Source organism: Megalobrama amblycephala, linkage group LG16 (genome assembly GCF_018812025.1).
Source record: "Megalobrama amblycephala isolate DHTTF-2021 linkage group LG16, ASM1881202v1, whole genome shotgun sequence".
NCBI lineage: Eukaryota > Metazoa > Chordata > Actinopteri > Cypriniformes > Xenocyprididae > Megalobrama > Megalobrama amblycephala.
Genome location: NC_063059.1, coordinates 28,905,435 through 28,925,884, shown reverse-complemented (window position 1 = coordinate 28,925,884; position 20,450 = coordinate 28,905,435). Strand labels below are relative to the sequence as shown.

At 34.3% G+C, this 20,450-nt stretch overlaps 3 protein-coding genes across 5 annotated transcripts in view; 1 reads left to right on the top strand and 2 right to left on the bottom strand.

Moving 5' to 3' along the window:
• Positions 1-114: 114 nt before the first annotated feature.
• acad8 (acyl-CoA dehydrogenase family, member 8) lies at positions 115-4,866 on the top strand. The gene is made up of 11 exons (XM_048160100.1): positions 115-272; positions 950-1,050; positions 1,156-1,325; positions 1,524-1,633; positions 2,839-2,915; positions 2,992-3,129; positions 3,296-3,431; positions 3,531-3,628; positions 3,710-3,862; positions 3,942-4,044; positions 4,304-4,866. Exons 1-11 carry the CDS (start codon positions 155-157, stop codon positions 4,357-4,359), a joined length of 1,260 nt encoding a protein of 419 aa, XP_048016057.1. The 5' UTR covers positions 115-154; the 3' UTR covers positions 4,360-4,866.
• Positions 4,867-6,088: 1,222 nt separating this feature from the next.
• On the bottom strand, positions 6,089-11,434 carry LOC125249265 (V-set and immunoglobulin domain-containing protein 2-like). Its single transcript, XM_048161524.1, has 7 exons — positions 11,218-11,434; positions 10,430-10,593; positions 10,151-10,355; positions 9,179-9,337; positions 6,661-6,780; positions 6,448-6,586; positions 6,089-6,371 (listed from the first exon to the last, which is right to left on the bottom strand). Exons 1-7 carry the CDS (start codon positions 11,267-11,269, stop codon positions 6,254-6,256), a joined length of 957 nt encoding a protein of 318 aa, XP_048017481.1. The 5' UTR covers positions 11,270-11,434; the 3' UTR covers positions 6,089-6,253.
• A 2,294-nt stretch (positions 11,435-13,728) lies between these two features.
• esamb (endothelial cell adhesion molecule b) overlaps positions 13,729-20,450 on the bottom strand; it is a 44,592-nt gene continuing 37,870 nt past the window's right edge. For all 3 annotated transcript variants that reach the window (XM_048161860.1, XM_048161862.1, XM_048161861.1), the window contains 3 exons: positions 16,523-16,645; positions 16,298-16,427; positions 13,729-14,825 (listed from right to left, as the gene is read on the bottom strand). In XM_048161860.1, the coding sequence (XP_048017817.1) occupies positions 14,342-14,825; positions 16,298-16,427; positions 16,523-16,645 (737 nt within the window). In that variant the 3' untranslated portion in view covers positions 13,729-14,341. The remainder of the gene's footprint in view (positions 14,826-16,297; positions 16,428-16,522; positions 16,646-20,450) is intronic.

The window sequence follows — 20,450 nt, the reverse complement described above, 5'->3', positions numbered from 1 at the left end:
ACTCCATGTGCTAAAAAATAAAAATAAAACTGCGTTAATGCTGCGCATACATGATTCATATGAAGATATTTGTTGAAGCGGAACTACAAGTCCAGTCTGTTTAGAACTTCATTACCCATAATCGCGCGGTGATTGAACGCGTCACTGATCCAACATGGCGGCGACTAGGGCACTCGTAAGAGGTGTCCGATTGGGCACATATAGCATTGGTAGAAGTCGCAGTTTAATATTTAACCGTGTACAAAGACGAGGAATATCAGCGTGCATCGATCGTAAGTCAAATTATTTAAAGACCGTGATAATAATAATAATAACCACACAAGTAGAGAGAGACAACCACATAAAGAGTCAGTCATTTAGGATGTATGTTTGAAATAAATTGAGCTAGTATAGAACTGATGTAGATTTTAATCAATTTAATCACATTTTTGATTATATGTCAAATTTGGTGCAAATTTATGATTTTGAACATCTGTCAATGGCCTAATTTCTGTTGAAATGGAGTCCGTCCCTGTCACAGATTGAAAGTTTGGTCACTTTGGTGAAAAGGGGGTTAATTTTACTGTTAAAAATTATGCATTAAAATGTCATTTTAATTTACCATGTTGTTTAGTAAACTTAGTTGTGCTGGCTTGTTGAGTCAATATAATGCTTCATCGTTCCTGGTGTTTCAGCATTGACAGTACTGAAATTGTACAGTAAAATGTACAACCAAATGTTATTATATTAAGATATATTATAAAATTGTAATTGCATATAGATGCAAATTTATCTTTCTTATATCGTCGTTGGTTTGCTTTTCTTTTGATGAGCTCAACCAATCATATTTGGGGGTGTGTTTCCTTTGATCCTTGTTGTATGGCGTTATTTTGGTGCTGATACATACAGTACATAAACTACACAATTACCAATTACACATGTTCTAATACACACTGCATTATTTCCACAGCCTCTATAGGTCTCACAGATGAACAGAAAGAGTTTCAGAAGGTGGCATTTGACTTTGCTGCCAACGAGATGGCACCACATATGGCAGAATGGGACCAAAAGGTAGCCTGTAGATCTGACAGTAGTAGTTATTGTTTATATAGCATGCTGAAACATTTACCAGAGTTGAGTACTGTACATTCAAGCATAATTAACATTTTCACTTAGGAAATGTTCCCTGTGGAGGCCATGAGGAAAGCCGCCCAGCTAGGATTTGGTGGGATTTATGTGAACCCTGATGTTGGGGGCTCTGGACTCTCTCGTCTGGACACCTCTATCATATTTGAGGCTTTATCCACAGGCTGTGTCAGCACTACCGCTTATATCAGTATTCACAAGTCAGTCTCTCCTGCCACCCATTCCCTATAAATGTCTCTACTCGCTTACTTCTAAAGTACTTATTGCTGCATTGTAATTATACATAATGTAGGACTAAATCTATTTTCACATAAAGTCGCAAATGTGCTTGCATATTGTTTTCCTTCTTGTTTGTGGTTCATTGGGCTTCACATAGTGTTTATGGGTTGTGTTGTCAGCATGTGCGCCTGGATGATAGACACATTTGGAAACGAGGAGCAGAGGGAGAAATACTGTCCTGATCTCTGCTCTATGCAGAAATTTGCATCATACTGTCTCACAGAACCTGGTAATGTTTTTCTGTATTCCTTTGTGGGCTATATCAGTGTTATCCTTAAAGGGTTAGTTCACCCAAAAATTAAAATTCAGTCATTTATTACTCACCCTCATGTCGTTCCACACCTTCGTTCATCTTTGGAACACAAATTAAGATATTTTTGATAAAATCCGATGGCTCGGTGAGGTCTGCATTGCCAGCAAGACAATTAACACTTTCAGATGCCCAGAAAGCTACTAAAGGCATATTTAAAACAGTTAATGTGACTACAGTGGTTCAACCTTAATGTTATGAAGCGACAAGAATACCTTTTGTGCGCCAAAAAAACAAAATAATGACTTTATTCAACAATATCTAGTGATGGACGATTTCAAAACACTGCGTGTATCAAACTGACAAAGTTTTTATCAAAAATATCTTAATTTGTGTTCCGAAGATGAATGAAGGTCTTACAGGTGTGGAACGACATGAGGGTGAGTAATTAATGACATTATTTTCATTTTTGGGTGAACTAACCCTTTAACTAAAATGACTTGATTCAAAATAAAATAAAATAAAATATAAATATCAGATGAAAAGTTGCCTTTGCAGCTAACTGAAATTAAGTTGATGTACTAAAATGACTAAAACTAAAGATAAATTTAAAATAATAATAATAATAAAAAATGACAAAAGCACAAAATTACTTAAACTTAAACTAAAATTAATATGAAAATATAAAAATAAATGCTAATTGAAAATGCAAATAAATATATATGTATATATTATATATACACACAGCAGTAGCCAAAAGTGATGTACAGCCTAGGAAAAATTGACTTTTATTCAAATATTATTAAAATTTGTCCACTATATTTTTTATATATATAATATACAATAACAGTACTAAATTACTAAAACTAAAATAAAAAATGAAAAAAAAAATATATATATATATATATATAAAATTTTATTTTATTTTTTCATTTTTATTTTAGTTTAAGTTTTAGTAATTATGTTATATGCTTATGTTACTGTTTTATTTATATTTTTATTAGTTTTTGTGTGTATAGAAATAATGCTAAAATTACACTGGGATATTTTCAGTGCACATATGAATGAATGTTTATGTTGTTAAAGAAACATTTAGAAATGTCATTTTACACTTAATGCCCTAGATATTTAAGACATTGATGTCATATTTTTAATATACATATTTTTTTATTCCTTAACCCCAGGTAGCGGGAGTGATGCTGCTTCACTTATAACCAGTGCAAAGCTCCAAGGAGATCATTATGTTCTGAACGGCTCCAAGGTACATGTAGAGATGACTGAGACATTGACAAAGGTCTCCGTGCAGCTTCCCAACAGTTTTCCATGTTTTTAATCAGGCGTTCATCAGTGGAGGTGGAGACACAGATGTTTATGTGGTCATGTGCAGGACAGGTGGGAAGGGACCTAAGGGGATCTCCTGCCTGGTGGTTGAAAAAGGAACCCCTGGACTCAGCTTTGGCAAAAAAGAGAAGAAGGTAATGGACGTTTTCAGTCTAAACCGGGCTGTCCAGACTGCAGAGTTTCAGACACCCCTGGTCTAAACGCTTAATTTAGATCAAGAGACTTTCAAAAGAGTGTTAAAGTTTGTCCAGCAGGTGGCACAATTGAGTTATTTATAAACTGTCCACTAACATTCTGCAGGTAGGTTGGAATTCACAGCCAACCCGAGCCGTTATATTTGAGGACTGTGCTGTCCCAGTGACCAATCGGCTTGGAGCAGAAGGCGAGGGCTTCAGCATTGCCATGAAAGGCCTAAATGGAGGCAGAATTAATATTGGTGAATTGTTTCATAACATTGATTTGAAACCTTTTTGATATCCTATTTATTTTAAGCCTTTTTTGTGACTGTTTAATGCAAGTGCTCTTGTACCCACAGCTTCTTGCTCTCTTGGAGCAGCTCATGCATCTGTGCTTCTGGCTCGAGATCACATGTGTGTGCGTAAACAGTTTGGAGAAACACTATCGAACAGCCAGGTACCAGCTGAATTGTCTAGCACTGATCTTTCTAATAGGTCTCAGTCAAAATATGAAGGTGTAATTGTTGTCTGTGTTCAGTTCCTGCAGTTTAAGTTGGCTGAGATGGCCACTAAGCTGGTCGCCTCTCGGCTGCTGGTGCGTCAGGCGGCGTTGGCTCTGCAGGAGGGGCGACCGGACGCAGTCTCGCTCTGCTCGATGGCTAAGCTCTTCGTGACAGATGAATGTTTTTCAGTAAGTGTATATGTACACATTGCTCCATCACCTGAGTGATGTTGTAATATAAATATGTAAATGTGATCATCTCTTTCAGATATGTAACCAGGCCTTACAGATACATGGAGGTTATGGTTACCTAAAGGACTATGCAGTGCAGCAGTACGTCAGAGACATTAGAGTACATCAGATATTGGAGGGTAATGACTTTTTATTAAAAAAAAAAAAAAAAAAAAAAAAGTAACTTGGTTAGACTTTATGTTAAGATGCCCTTTTTACAGTGTAATTATATTGTATTATATTGCATATTAATACATATAAATCTTTTTTTTTTTTTTTTTTTTTCAAATTTTGAAATAATAAGAATTATAATTTTAATATAATTGTTCTATGTGGGTTTAGGTGGAATGCAGTATTATTTTCATGACATGTCATTTAACAGTTTTTTCTTTTGTTTAGGTACAAATGAAGTGATGAGGATGATCATTGCAAGAAGTTTGCTCACTGAATCATGATGTTCTTGTACACTCCAGAATCTGCTGATTTTGATTATGAGCTCTCAACTGAATTTTATGGAGAGTGTTCTGAAAGTTTATGCCTTAAACACATGAATTAGTAAATCCAGATTATAGTGTTTATTATAATAACAAACTGGGAAATTTAGTTTGTTTTGGGTAAAAAGTCTGGCAGGTTACAAGGTATTTGAAGAGAAAACACTGGGCACAACGTCAAAGCTTAAGGCATTTGCAAAAGTTAATGAAACACTAGTTTAGTTGAAATCATATAATTGTGATAAAGACTAATACATTATGTCAGTCTGTCAATTTATATACATGTGGATATCAGATTAATACAATATTCAACCATATTTTATCTCAGACAGCTTTCTTTGTGAGATCATTTTCAAAGCACAGAAGATCAAATCACAATTCAAGTGTCTTTATACTGTGTGTCCTCATTACAGAGTATATAAATCTGATCCTCATGTTATTTTTAAAATGAATGGTGTGATTTCTATCAAACTGTCTTATGTTCCCTGTGAAATTATTTAAAAAAAAAAAAAAAAATCAATTAAACTTTCAACATGAGTTTATAATGCTCTCATATTAGATAAGAGTTAAAATGCTGTTTATATCTATATTATAAAAGGTTATAATATCTTTAACTCATGATTAAAGGTGCCCTAGAATCAAAAATTGAATTTACCTTGGCATAGTTGAATATCAAGAGTTCAGTACATGGAAATGACAAACAGTGAGTCTCAAACTCCATTGTTTCCTCCTTCTTATATAAATCTCATTTGTTTAAAAGACCTCCGAAGAACAGGCGAATCTCAACATAACACCAACTGTTACGTAACAGTCGGGATCATTAATATGTATGACCCCAATATTTGCATTTGCCAGCCCATGTTCAAGGCATTAGACAAGGGCAGCCAGTATTAACGTCTGGATCTGTGCACAGCTGAATCATCAGACTAGGTAAGCAAGCAAGAACAATAGCGAAAAATGGCAGATGGAGCAATAATAACTGACATGATCCATGATAACATGATATTTTTAGTGACATTTGTGAATTGTCTTTCTAAATGTTTCGTTAGCATGTTGTTAATGTACTGTTAAATGTAGTTAAAGTTACCATCGTTTCTTACTGTATTTATGGAGACAAGAGAGCCGTCGCTATTTTCATTTTTAAACACTTGCAGTCTGTATAACTCATAAACACAACTTCATTCTTTATAAATCTCTCCAACGGTGTGTAATGTTAGCTTTAGCCACGAAGCATAGCCTCAAACTCATTCAGAATCAAATGTAAACATCCAAATAAATACTATACTCACATGATCCGACGCATACATGCAGTATGCATGACGAACTTGGTAAAGATCCATTTGAGGGTTATATTAGCTGTGTGAACATAGGACATACAGCATAAGCTTTTTGAAGAATATGAAAGTGCGGCTTTGGTGGAACCACTTGCAAGGATAATTTGTTTATATAAAGCATATACGTTTACATTTTTTTTAAAAATGACCGATTGTTTCGCTAGATAAGAACCTTATTCCTCGTCTGGTATCATTTAAAGCCCTTTGAAGCTGCACTGAAACTGTAATTTTGACCTTCAACCATTTGGAGCGCATTGAAGTCCATTATAAGGAGAATAATCCTGGAATGTTTTCATCAAAAACCTTAATTTCTTTTCGACTGAAGAAAGAAGGACATGGACATCTTGGATGACATGGGGGTGAGTAAATTATCAGGAAAATTTTATTTTAAAGTGAACTAATCCTTTAAGGTAGTATTGAATATAAAAAAGAAGTACCGAAGTATGCTTAAGTTTAAAAAAAGTTTTTATTGTTGACTTTGAAGTTAAACAAGCAGACGGATGCAAATGGAGTGTCTGAGGAGACTAAACAAGTGGACTGAAGTGAGACACTTTCAAGTCTGATTGGTCTTCAGTATCCAACTGAATGGGAAGTACTTTCCCTCCACTCTGCTGATGAGGTGCTGAATTGTTATTCACCTGACTTTTGAAGAGAAAACGATGAATGAAAAAATCTTGCTTGAACATCACATCTAGTTTGCAAAAGTTTAAATACACACCTAAGCTCATTTGCATATATTTTCTGGATGTGCTTCTTCGTGTTCCAGGTGACATAGGAAAATGTCACACCAATCAGCAGAAGAACAAAGAAGACTCCCATCAACACTCCACCAATTGCAGCTGCGCTTCTTCCCTCATCTAAGAATAGAGCGGCATGTCAAATTATCTTAGTATTCAGTGATGTCAGAGCATTGTGTGTGTGTGTTACTCACAGGTCATTCTGAGGGTTATGCTGCACACTGCCTGACCGAGTTCATTAGACGCTTTACATGTGTAGGTACTTGCAAAGGCTTCAGACAGGTTGCGCAATATCAGAGAGCCGGTGCGCTGATCTGAAGCACAAATGAGACATGAGTTTTAGTGATCATTTTAAACAATTGATACAATAACTAGAGAGAAGGGTGGCCGATGACATATGGCGACCTTATGCGCCAACAGGCTTGTAGCACCGAATCTTGGGCCCTATGCAAAGACAGTGTGTGGGGGTGAATCATACTTAAATAGAGCACCCCAATATCCCCTTTGATATAAAAATGACAGATTAACAGTGTTTAATTGGAAATGTCTTATTAACAGAAATTGTGCTTTGTATTCAAAACATTACAATCTTTCTAAACTATTTAACAGTGTAGGTACCTATACAAGTATGATGAACACAGGATTGATATTACCCTGAGCAATAAATTACATGTCTGATATTTATGCTACCATCAGTGTATAGATTAAGAATAATAGCTGCTGAATATTATACATAGTAATGATGGCACTTGTGATATTACTTTAATATATATTTTAAATATTTTTTATCATTTCTGTAAAATGTTGTGTATTGGATTTGTAAACAATATTTGCCTGACTACACTCTATCTTTACTCATTTTTAGGAACATTAATAGGAGCTGCAGAATTTTGTTTAGCATTTTTAATCGTCCCCGTAACTTAATTTTACGTTCCTCTAACATTCCCTTAACATTAGAATAACGTTAAAGGAATGTTAAAATATTGTTAGGCGAACGTTAGAATAACTTTATAGGAACGTTAAAATAACATTGGGGGGACGTAAGAATAATGTTGGGGGACGTAAGAATAATGTTAGGGGAACGTTAGAATAATGTGAGAGGAACGTTAAAGTAACGTTAGGGGAAAATGATAGGAACGTTCAAATAACATTAGGGGAACGTTAGAATAACATTAAATGTTATTTTAACGTTCCTATAAAATTATTTTAACGCACCCCAACGTTATTTTAACATTCATCTAGCGTTCCCCTAACGTTATTTTAAAGTTAGAATAATGTTGAAGGAACGTTAAAATAACATTAGAATAACATTATTAGGAAAATTAGAATAATGTTAGGAAAACGTTAAAATAATGTTAAAGGGACGTTAAATTAACATTAGGGAAACGTTAGAATAATGTGAGAAGAACATTCAAATAATGTTAGGGAAACATTAGAATAACGTTATACAAATGTTAAAATAACGTGATAGGAACGTTAAAATAATGTTAGAGGAATGTTAGGAAAACGTTAGAATAACGTTAAAGGGACATTAAATTAACATTAGGGAAACGTTAAAATAATGTTAGGAGAATGTTAGAATAACGTGAGAAGAACATTCAAATAATGTTAGGGAAACGTTAGAATAACGTTATACAATTGTTAAAATAATGTGATAGGAACGTTAAAATAATGTTAGAGGAATGTTAGAATAATGTTAGGAAAACATTAGAATAACGTTATAGGTAATATACGTTAGAATGACGTTATACGAACGTTAAAATAATGTTAGAATAACGTGATAGGAATGTAAAAATAATGTCAGGGGAACGTTAGAGAAATTTTAATATAACGTTAGAATAAAATTATAGGAATGTTAGAATAATGTTAGGAGAAAGTTAGAGGAATGTTAGAATAATGTTAGGAAAACATTAGAATAATGTTATAGGAACGTTAAAGTAATGTTAGGGAAACATTAGAATAACATGAGAAGAACGTTCAAATAACGTTAGGGAAACGTTAGAATAACGTTATACGAACGTTAAAATAATGTTAGAATAACGTGATAGGAATGTTAAAATAACGTCGGGAACATTAGAGGAATGTTAATGTTAGGGGAATGTTAGAATAACATGAGAAGAACGTTCAAATAACGTTAGGGAAACGTTAGAATAACGTTATACGAATGTTAAAATAATGTTAGAATAACGTGATAGGAACGTTAAGATAACGTCAGGGGAAGGTTAGAGGAATGTTAATATAACGTTAGAATAACATTATAGGAATGTTAGAATAATGTTAGGGGAATGTTAGAGGAATGTTAGAATAATGTTAGGAAAACATTAGAACAATGTTATAGGAACATTAAAGTAATGTTAGGGGAATGTTAGAATAACGTGATAGGAATGTTAAAATAACGTTAGGGAAACGTTATAGAGGAATGTTAAAAATAACCTTAGAGGAACATTAGAATAATGTTAAAAAAATGTTATTTTGATGTTCCTCTAACGTTAGAATAACAACATCATAACAAATGTCAGTAACCCGGGAAAATTTTAAATCTAGCGGTTCATTTATAAATCTAATATCGTACCTTCATGCTGTGGAAACACAAAGGGATAGAACACAATGAGTGCAGTGCTGAAAAGGGGCAGGGCTACATAAGGTCTATTTTCAGGTGGTGGAATCATGTAGTTAGAGAGTGCTGGGCTGCAGTGTTATTGCAGCAGGTACCTTCAATGAAACTGTCTGCTGGCAGAGCAGCTACATTCTGCTCTCTGTGCCATGAATAGATGGGTGTGGGGAGACCCTGAGAGGACTGACAAATCAGAGTGATATAATTTCCCACGTAAGTGTTTCCCTGCAGCTGACAAACTGGCACGGATGGAGGAACTGATGATGGAGAGAACAACATATGAACATACATACAGCACCATCCATGAGTGGATAATCAGTAGTTCAGTCATCAGGCAAAAGAATGCTAGGAGGTTTGCAGAAAAGCTTAGAGAAAAGTTGTGAAATGTAGTAAATAAATAAATATTATCAGGTAAAATTAGTTCAAATGTACCACATTAACATTATTACTGGTGTATTATGAATACTAAAGATAAAAATAGTAATAAGATTAGTCACATTTATTTATTGTAATACAGTATGTTTCTCTCAGTAAAAATAAAGCTGTTAAAAATGATTTGTTAATTGTAATAAAGCTGAAAATAAAATTTAAATCTTAAAACAAAAAGTTCAAATGTTGCCTTGGCAATTAACTGAATGAAGTTGAAGTACTAAAAAATAAAACTGAAATAGAAATATATATATATATTAAAAAAAATAATAAAAATGACACAAGCACAACAAAAAATTAAACTAATATTAAAATATAAAAATAAAGGCTAATTCAAAATATTAATAAATAATAGTATAAAAATAATACTAAAATAACACTTGCGCTTCAGATTTTAAATTTATAAGTACTCTAATGACAGAGAAAAAAATACCATTTCAATTTAATAGAAACAAAGTACATAGTTTAATAAATATTAATAATCATTAAAAAAAAAAAAAAAAAAAAAAAAAAAAACTTTTCCTGATTGTATTTTATACATTTTGTGTCTTTACACAGGAAAATGGATATATATTTGGGGAATATATTTGGGGGTCGGTGGCATCAAAACATTTGAAAACCCACGATATAGGCCATTTTACCTAGCACAGTGAGATTGATTAGACCTTGTCCGCTGCCGGACCAGTCGTTTGGGTTGGTGACCTCGCAAATATACAGCCCAGCATCAGATGTTTGGGCACTGACAATCCTGATGGAAGCGACTCCTGACACTGGAGGGTTCTGCACGAGAGCCATCCTTCCATCCCAAGAGTTCACCCAGAACACCCTCCCATTGTAGTACAGCAGCTGTGTCAAAAATTACATTGAGATCAACAGACTGCTGGTTTATTCTAACTAAATTGGAATATTGCAATTCTCACCCTCTTGGCTTGGACAGCAGGAGTTCCCGGAGAAGCGTAACGCCATTCCAGGGTGAAGCCCTCTGAGACGTGTGTATTATATGTGCAGGTCAGCTCAGCCGATGAACCCGACCGTACAAACACCGCGGGCTTTACCACAACTGCCTGCCATGACCTCACTACATCTGGACAAAGGAAATGTCTGGAGGTTATGCTCTGTGCCTTGACAAACCTTAATACTTTTTAATCATAACTTCATAATGAAATTAAAAATAGGACAACATACACTACAAAAGTTTTTGGTCAGTAAGATTTTTTTTTTTTTAAGAAATTAATACTTTTATTCATCACAAGTAACAAGACATTAATAATGTCACAAAATATATCTATATCAAATAAATGCTGTTTTTTTTTTCAATTCTATTCATGAAAGAAAAAAAAATGCAGCACAACTCTTTTCAACATTGATAATAATAATAATAAATGTTTCTTGAGCAGCAATTCAGCATATTAGAATGATTTCTGAAGGATCATGTGACTCTGAAGACTGGAGCAATGATACTGAAAATTCAGCTTAGCCATCCCAACAATAAATATATATATAAAACTGAAATGGAAAAGTTATTTTTAAATTGTAATATTTCACAATATTACAGTTCTTACTGTATTTTTGATCAAATAAATGCAGCCTTGGTGAGCATAAGAGATTTCTTTTAAAAACAAATTAAAAACTAAATTTTCTATAAACTAATAATAAACCTATTTCATTTCAATATGTAATGACTGAAAAGGGTGATGGAATTACTCACCAAAGTACTGGAATAAAATCCATGTTGTGAGGACAGTGCGTCCAAATGCCATTATGTTTTTAATATTTTGTTGTCCTTGCACTGAGATAAGGAAGGGCTTATAACTGACTAACAGAATGCACAACAATGTCCAGACTGTGCTTGCGAAAAAGGAAGGCAGGTGTGGCTAAACATTTCTTATTGCCCCTTGTAGCAACTCATAATGTAGTAACTGCACATAATGTAAAACCTGTACATAATGTAATAAGCATTATTATTGTAATACAATGTTCATAATGTAATAATTTTCTCAAAACATAATAAAATCTTGATCACATTATGAACTCACCAAAAACATGTCCTATTTTCATAATTGTAATAGCTTTTAAAACATAAAAGCATAGTATTCTCTTACAGTATTTTTAAATATTAATGCAATTACTATTTTTATTCTCATATATTTATTAAACATAAAGCATTGGTATTCCTTTACAGTAAATTTTAAAAATCCAGATTTAACTCGCCTACAAAATCCACCAGATTACTATTACTACTACTACTACTATTATTATAACTACTACTACTACCATTACTACTACTTATACTTTTACTTATACTTCTTGTATACATATGGTATACATACTGTTAAATGTCAAACAGTGTTAAATACCAACACTGTGTAAAAATGTTGTAAAAATGAGGAGTGTGTGTGTATGTGTGTCAGTCTTTCATTTGAAAGCCACATTTCTAGCATTTGTAAAACTGCATTCTTCCATCTTAAAAATATATCTAAACTAAGACATATGCTCTCAATTACAAATGTGGAACAACTAGATGGAACTGGAATAAATAATTTGACTGTTGCAATCCCAATCGGACTTATGACCTGTAACGCTGCCTGAATCATAATCACACACTGTTCGCTGATGGCCAGAGGAGAACTGGCCCCCCGACTAAGCCTGGTTTCTCCAAAGGTTTTTTTTCTCCATTTTTATCACCTGTTTGTCACCTGATGTCACCTGTTGAAGTTTGGGTTCCTTGCCGCTGTCGCCTTTGGCTTGCTTAGTTGGGGACACTTGACATTTGACATTCAACAATGTTTTTGATCTGCCTGCATTGACACCCTTGTATGAGAACTGAACTGAGCTGGACGATGACATCATTGTTTTCTCCAGTGCTGATATATAGATAAATTAACTAATTATTGATTTTACAACAGAATGAATCAATACTGAATTTACTTAAGATGGATACTGACACCATTTTCTTTAAGAGCTGCTGTGCAGCCAAATTATTTACCAGTTATCACTGTAAAGCTGCTTTGACACAATCTGCATTGTAAAAATTGCTATATAAATAAAGGTGACTTGACTATGTGTGTTGCATTTCTGCATTTTACAGGTAGTTTAAGACTGGATTTAGATTTTTAAAAATGTACTGTAAGGGAATAAAATTTTTTATGTTTTAAAAGCTATTACAATTATGAAAATATGACATGTTTTTGGTGAGTTTATAATGTAATAAATTTCTCATAATGTAAAAATTATTACATTATGAGCTCAAGATTTTATTACGTTTTGAGAAAGTTATAACATTATGAACATTTTCATACAATAATAATGTACTTATTACATTATGTGCAGTTTTTACATTATGAGCAGTTATTACATTATGAGTTGCTACACACACCTTTTTTCTTAAAAATGGTTAGAAAAACCACCTATTCCATTGTTAAGACAACTGATATTATTCTGAACAAAGGAATTAATTTAATACTTACTCCTAAAGAAATGTTGGTTTCGATGGTGTTAACAAGAAAAAGACATTTTTGTTATGGCCATTGTAGAAATTGGGGGCTCGTCCGGGATCTCAACCGAGTTAAAAAAGAAAAATGCTGCAGCCAAAATAAAATTTCTGATTCTATTATTTAAGATACTGGTTTGTTTAATGACAGGGTCAATCAAATGCCACATGAAAGAACTATGCTTGTTCTAATCAACTGTAATATAAAATTTTGAGCAATGTTTTACAATGCAATTTTGTATTGGTTTAATAAGCCGAACGTTATGGTAAGTGATCAAAACAAGTACTACCACTTGAAAACTTGAACCTCACAGGCATTTTCCACCTCCAAGACTTTTTCTTGCCTCTCTGCTTCCATCATGTGGACACTTTCAGCATGTTTTCAATTCTATATGATGCCAATTTTAAAATAACAAAATGAGTGAAAAAGACCTAATTACAGAGTAGACAACCGCATTATTCACTGCACAGAGAATAACATTCTGCGTTAACACAAATATCAAACTATCAAAAATCTTAAAACATTGCTTCCAATATTCAAGTCATTAAACCAAAAGGCTAGTTTTTCATATATTGTCATGAAAACATGAATGAATAAATGTACACTTCCATGTAACTTGCATGATCAAATCTTTTACAAACTAAGTCCTACCTGCTCCAGTAAACAAGCACGGCAGTTTCTTGCATTTATGTTATATACTCTAAATCATAAGACATTTTAAGACAGCATTTTCATGGGCATTCATTTTATTTTCTACTTTAAAATCATCCCTTTTCTCTCATTGAAACTATAAATTCCTCTGAATGGCCAGAAAATGTTAATTTTGAAAATAAAAGCACTGCTCATCTTTAGAAATCTGTCAACTGCTTGACAGAAAAAAAAGAGAAAACTCCTGAGAGAAACGGAGGCACAAGAGGCACAAGAACAGCCTATGTAAAATATTTGTGAACTATTGAACTAATCCCATAAATTTAAATGAAGGACTAAATAACTGGATAAATCTGAATCCATAAACAGTAAACATCATCAGTGACGTCTGCATCCCTTCATATCATCTGGTCTTATAAATGTACAACACTGTAAAGTTGACAAAATAAATTAAAAATACTGTTCTCGGTCAGTGTAACAATTTGATGATGAGAACACATCAAAACACAAATTACGCTCAGTAAAAAAAACACATAGAATACTTTATAAAACAAAGGTGTTTTTGACAGATAACTATATTTTACTGTACTTTAATCTGTATAAAAACTAAGCCAAATTTTATATTTATAGCTTTGTCAAACTCTTCCTCATAAGTTGTGTAAGTCTTTAGCACATTATTTGACTTTAGTGATGTTACACCAATGAGCCGGCGTGGTTCTGGGTGGGCACCATGACTGGCACCGCCCCCATGCGGGACAGAGTAGCAGTGTTTATAGGCATGTTGAGCGGGAACGGGGCCTGTGGCTGCGGCCCCTCAGTCCTGTGTGTGGAGCAGCTGTTGGGGTTGAGGCCTGCAGGACTGTGATGGCGATGGTGGTGAGGGTGTCGAAGTGTGTGATTGGGTGTGCTGCTGGCGTTGTATCCGGGCAGGCCGTGTAGTGGGTTGGGATCCCCTGGGCGTAGGCGGTAAGTGGTTGTGCTACCGGAGGTAGTGAGGATGGAGGCGGTGTCCAAGGCACCTGGGGGGTATGGGTAATGGTTGTTTTGGAGTGGATTGTGAGGGTCCTGTGCAGGAGGGCTGGTGGTTATGGAGGACAATGTGCCGTTCTTTGATATGATGTCCGATCCTGTGCCACTTTTAGCCCAGGAGACGCGTTTTGGGGCCTGTGCGTCTTCCCTAAAGCAACGGAAAGCAAATACTGTAATACACACATCTAATCCGCAGCAATATGACAGTGGCGGACAAAGTACACAAATCAAATACAGATACCCTAATATAAAAAAATATTACTCCAGTAAAAGAACTTTTGAAATTTACTTAAAATTTCATCGGTCATTTTCAAAAAAAAAAAAAAAAATACAACTGCACTGTAAAACCCAATAAGTTCAGAATACTCAAAACATTTGAGGAAACTTATTACCTCAAAACATTTAAGTAAACTAACTCATTTTTTTAAAGTTGGTAGAACAATTTTTGTGACAAGTGGGGCGGGGCTGAGAGCCATGGAAGTGGATCAAGGCCAGTGTGGTGCACAGGTGTCTCTCACTAACAATCCCGTCACCAGCATCCCTTTCCCAACTCATCATAATGTTAATTACATACAGTTAATTTACATAAACATCACATTCAGATCTTGGTTAAATGTTACATAGCAAGTAACACATGCTATTATAACTATCAGAGAGACATTGTCATAGAGTCATTACATACTTGCATATATGTAATCAAACAACATATGTGGTCTTAAATGTTTTGCAGCTCATCCTCAACCTAACCACAGGCTCTACTCTTCACCACAGTGGTAACCCTACAAAACTAACATAACAGAACTCCCCTGAATCCCAACATAACACAACATTAAACATTAACTTATATCTCCATATGTTAATCTTGTGCAAAAACATACAAAATAACACTTAATTTCAACAGTTATTTATATGGTTTGACGCAAGCTGGGAATTAGAAATCTGCTGCAGCTCAACTCAATCACATTAAGTTCAGCTTACTACAATGAAATTTTGAGTTCATGCAACTTTTTTCTATTAAGTACAATGAACTTTCATTATTATTTGAGTGAAACAAACTGTTCGGTTTTACAGTGTGTATATGCTTTATAAACACAAATGATCGCCTTGCACGTGCTTCCGCTTTCCGCATTCTTCAAAAAGCTTACGCTGTATGTCCTACGCCTTCCCTATTCTACTTACGGAACGAACGTGGCGCCAGTTTCCATTTTTTTCATAAGTAGAATAGGGAAGGCGTAGGACATGCAGCGTAAGCTTTTTGAAGAATACGGAAAGCGGAAGCACGTGCAAGGCGATCATTTGTGTTTATAAAGCATATTCAGTTGTTGTTGTTTTTTTTAAATGACCAATTGTTTCGCTAGATAAGACCCTTATTCCTCATCTGGTATCATTTAAAGTCCTTTGAAGCTGCATTGAAACTGTAATTTTGACCTTCAACCGTTTGGAGGCCATTGAAGTCCACTATAAGTAGAATAAGTAGTTTGATTTAATGCTTTGGAATGTAGTGAAGTAAAAGTTTCCCAAAATAAAAATACTCTAATAAAGTACTGATTATTTAAAAATGTACTTATGTACAGTAATGAAGTAAAAGTATTTCGTTATGATGAAATAGAAGACTCTCACTTGATATCATTGGCCATTTCATCCTCAGTGTCACGATTTCTCCTCAGGATAAAGATCAGGAATAAGACCAGAGCCATCAGACCCACCACAGACCCCACCGTGGCCCCCGCGATGACCCAGGCATTGTTAGCTGCGGCCACATGGGGAACAATTCAGTTACAAATATAGTGAATGTGGAAATTGACCATTTAAAATATGACATCAACCTTTGTGACTGATACTTACGGGTGGAGACCTCTAGATTGATGTGGCAACTGTCAGTTCCAGCCGTGTTACTGGCACGGCAAATATACTTGCCGGACATGCTTTTGGTGAGGTTGCTAAGTCGAAGGGTGCCCTGCCTCTCATCTGAAAACAGAATCCAACATTCATACTGTCATCACTGAACATCAAATAAGTGTTTCCAATAGAGTTCACCACTCCATATCTTGCTTTCGGCTGTTGTGACCTCTATGTGCAAGGCATTGCAGTGCATGACTGCTTATTCTACATCTATGGGTGTTTGTTCAATTATAGGCACTTTTCATCCTGAGGACTTTTAGAAATTAAATTCTATTTTCATACAATCACTCATTTGTTTAGTAACATTGTTAAACAGTATATACACTACTGTTCAAAATGTGGGGTTAGTAAGATTTTTTTTTTCGTGAAAGAATATGTTTATACTCACAACAAGGCCAAAATATGATCAAAATATGATAAAAACGGTAATATTGAAAAATATTATTAGAATTTAAAAGAATTTTCAGTCACACTTTATATTAGGGTTCAATTCTCACTATTAACTATGATTTTTGACTCAAACTCCTAATTACTGCTTATTAATAGTTAATAAGGTAGTTGTTAAGTTTAGGTTTGGGTAGGATGGGATGTACAATATGGTCATGCAGAGTAAGGCATTAATATGTGCTTTATAAGTACTAATAAACAGCTCATATCCTAGGAATATGCATGCTAATAAGCAACTAGTTAATAGTGAGAATTGGACCCTAAACTGAATTGTTACTGAATTTTCTATTTGAATATATTTTAAAATGTAATTTATTCCTGTGACAGCAAAGCTGGATTTTCAGCATCCTTACTTCAGTCTTCAGTGTCACATGATCCTTCAAAAATCATTCTAATACGCTGATTTGCTGCTCAAGAAACATTTCTTATTATCAATGTTGAAAAAAGCTTACTTGTTGAAAAAACTGATGTTGAAATGTTGAAAAAACTTTCATAAACTTTACCAAAACTTTACAAGTTAATGTGTCCTTGCTGAATAATACTGGAAAAAAAAAAAATCTTACTAACCCCAAACTTTTGAACATTAGGAGATAATAATGAAAATGTCCACCACATCTCAAATGTTTTCTTCTTAATAAACAAATACACTAACCTTATTAAACAGGTGCAAAATTGTTTGATTTGGTGGAAAGGATACCACAATTGAGAGAGATATTGCATTTGATATGCATTTGAAAAGTAAGAAAAGTAAATGTTGAAGGCATTTTAAAAAGATTTATGTGACCTTTTTATAAGAAAAAGCAGAAATCTGTTATTTAAAAAACAACCTTTGGACATAAGAGTGCCTTAAAGAACTTGAAGAAACGCCCCTTTAACAACAAAGACAGAAAATACAAGTAAGATCCTTTGAAAATCCCTATAGAGAGCGCTTTGTCATGACTCTAAAGGACACAAATATAGGACATACGTGTTAAAGATTCGGCTACAATTATGTTGACAAAATACTATTCCTATTTTCACTGCATAACAGTGCGGCAAGAAGGATGGAAAGTTAAAACCATAAACACAGAGAACAAACATTACATTTTGGCCATTATTATAGTGTTGGCAGAGACTGCAGTCGGACCATCTGCTGCTGTAGCTTCTGTCCACACTGATTGGCCTGCAGCAACGAGCAGCCAAACTCAAATTCCTCAGTGACCCAAAGCCGAGGCCAGACGCCCAGGGACCGGTGTCTGGGCTTTACAGATTTCACAGGCACTTTTATACTAATGAAGTGTCACTTAAAATGATTGGCTTCATAAAATGTACTCTTCAATGGTATGTTCATAAAAACCATGCGACGATGACTGATTCAGGATGTGATGTTTCTACATTGAACAAACAACAAGACACAGGACTGATTTTAGCTCTCTAACAAAATACACAAATAGTACAGATCCACATGATTCATAATTTCAAAAATGGGAGGGAACAAAAAAGATAAAAGGGGTAGGATGACATTTGATATGCTTTTAGACTGATATGTTTGGGATATTGAATGACACTAATCTCACTGACACACACTGATACAAATGGCTGATTGCTGAAAATGCTTATGTATATCAAGCTAAGCTTTTTAGTTGTTTTTGTCCTTTTTGCAGTCTTTGTTGACAGATTTTGTGCAGTTGGTAAACCTGGTAACACTTTAGTACAGCGAACACATATTCACCATTAACTATGACTTTTCCCTCAATAAACTCCTAATTTACTGCTTATTAATAGTTAGTAAGGTAACTTTTTAGGTAAGTAAGTAAGTTTAGGTATTGAGTTGGATTAAGAATGTAGAATAAGGTCAAGCAGAATGAGGCATTAATATATGCTTAATAAGTACTAATAAACAGTTAATAATCTAGTAATATGCATGCTAATAAGCAACTAGTTAAAAGACCCTAAAATAAAGTGTACCTCATTCTGTGAAGGTTAAGGGTGCTGTGGGACTCAAAATAGTGTAAGAGCGCTGCATGTTTTTCACAGAATGATGATCAGCCACTGTCGTGACTGGAGGAGACAGGAAATGAAATGAAGAATATGGCAGACAGGATTGGGAAATAACCCTAGCCAGATTAAAACATTGCCAGGCCACATTTCCAACACATGTATATTTATATCTGAAAATATAGTGTTGTCAAAAGTACCGACTTCGGTACCAATTTGGTACTGAAATTTAAAAATTGTGAGGATACCAGCATATCCCCCTAGCATTTTGAGCTCTGTTCTTAAACACCTCTGATTGGCCATTGTGTTCACGCGCTCAACAGATATGTCTGTGATTGGTTACAATGATCAACGCTTCAAAAACATGTTATAAACAGACATCTTTGATGCTCTTCACATAGCGTCTATCAGTGGATATATTAGGGATAGACGCCTGCTTTCTAACGCTACTGTGTATCTGTGTAAGCATTGATCATTGTTGCCAATCACAGACATATCTGTTGAGCGCGTGAACACAATGGCCAATCAGAGGTGTTTAAGAACAGCGCTCAAAATGCTAGGGGGAAATGCTGGTATCCTCACATTTTTTAAATTTCAGTTCCAAATTGGTACTGAAGTCGGTACTTTTGACAACTCTATATCATATATTATATCATTATAACATTATATTTAAAGGTGGACTCAGCATTTTGTCGTGCTTTTCGTCTTTGACTTAAAATAACAGAATCACATATGTGAAATTAGTTTTCAGTTATCGACAGCATTTTGTTCACAGTCAGCCACGATTCATTTATACTACAAGTGAAAATGTCCCATAACAGGGAGGTTACAGAATTTTAATCATTCCTCTGAAGTACCATTATTTTTTATGTGTAAAAAGTGTACCTTTAAAAATAAAAAACAATTACGCTATTGTTTAAAAGTTTGGGTTCAGTAATATTTTTCATGTTTTTGAAAGAAGTCTTTTATGCTCACAATGGCTGCATTAATTTGATCAAAAATACAGTGAAAACAGCAATATTCCGAAATATTAAAATAAAAATGTAAAATAACCGTTTTATTCCTGTGATGCAAAATTAAATATTTATTTGAATCATTACTCCAGTCTTCAGTGTCACATGATCCTTGAGAAATCATTATAATATGCTGATTTGCTGCTCAAGAAACATTTCTTATTATTTTCTAAGTTGAAAACAGTTGTGCTGCTTAATATGTTTGTGAAAACCAACATTTTCTTTTGATTAACAGAACATTCAAAACAACTGCATATATTTGAAAAAGAATTTTTCGTTATAATATAAATGTCTTTACTGTCACTTTTGATCAATTTAAAGGGATAGTTCACCCAAAAATGAAAATTTGATGTTTATCTGCTTACCCCCAGCGCATCCAAGATGTAAGTGATGTCTCGCACACTTTAAGTTATGTATAGCACTCATTGAAGTCT

What these genes read in the sequence shown, in the direction of transcription:
- acad8 (XM_048160100.1), top strand. Translation starts at nt 155, where the DNA reads ATGGCGGCGACTAGGGCACTCGTAAGAGGTGTCCGATTGGGCACATAT. An exon ending in TTGGCAAAAAAGAGAAGAAG is followed by an intron (nt 3,130 to 3,295) that starts GTAATGGACGTT and finishes AACATTCTGCAG; the next exon opens with GTAGGTTGGAATTCACAGCC. An exon ending in AGTACATCAGATATTGGAGG is followed by an intron (nt 4,045 to 4,303) that starts GTAATGACTTTT and finishes TCTTTTGTTTAG; the next exon opens with GTACAAATGAAGTGATGAGG.
- LOC125249265 (XM_048161524.1), bottom strand. Translation starts at nt 11,269, where the DNA reads ATGGCATTTGGACGCACTGTCCTCACAACATGGATTTTATTCCAGTAC. An exon ending in AGCAGACAGTTTCATTGAAG is followed by an intron (nt 6,781 to 9,178) that starts GTACCTGCTGCA and finishes TTTGTGCTTCAG; the next exon opens with ATCAGCGCACCGGCTCTCTG. An exon ending in ATATATGCAAATGAGCTTAG is followed by an intron (nt 6,372 to 6,447) that starts GTGTGTATTTAA and finishes TCTCTTCAAAAG; the next exon opens with TCAGGTGAATAACAATTCAG.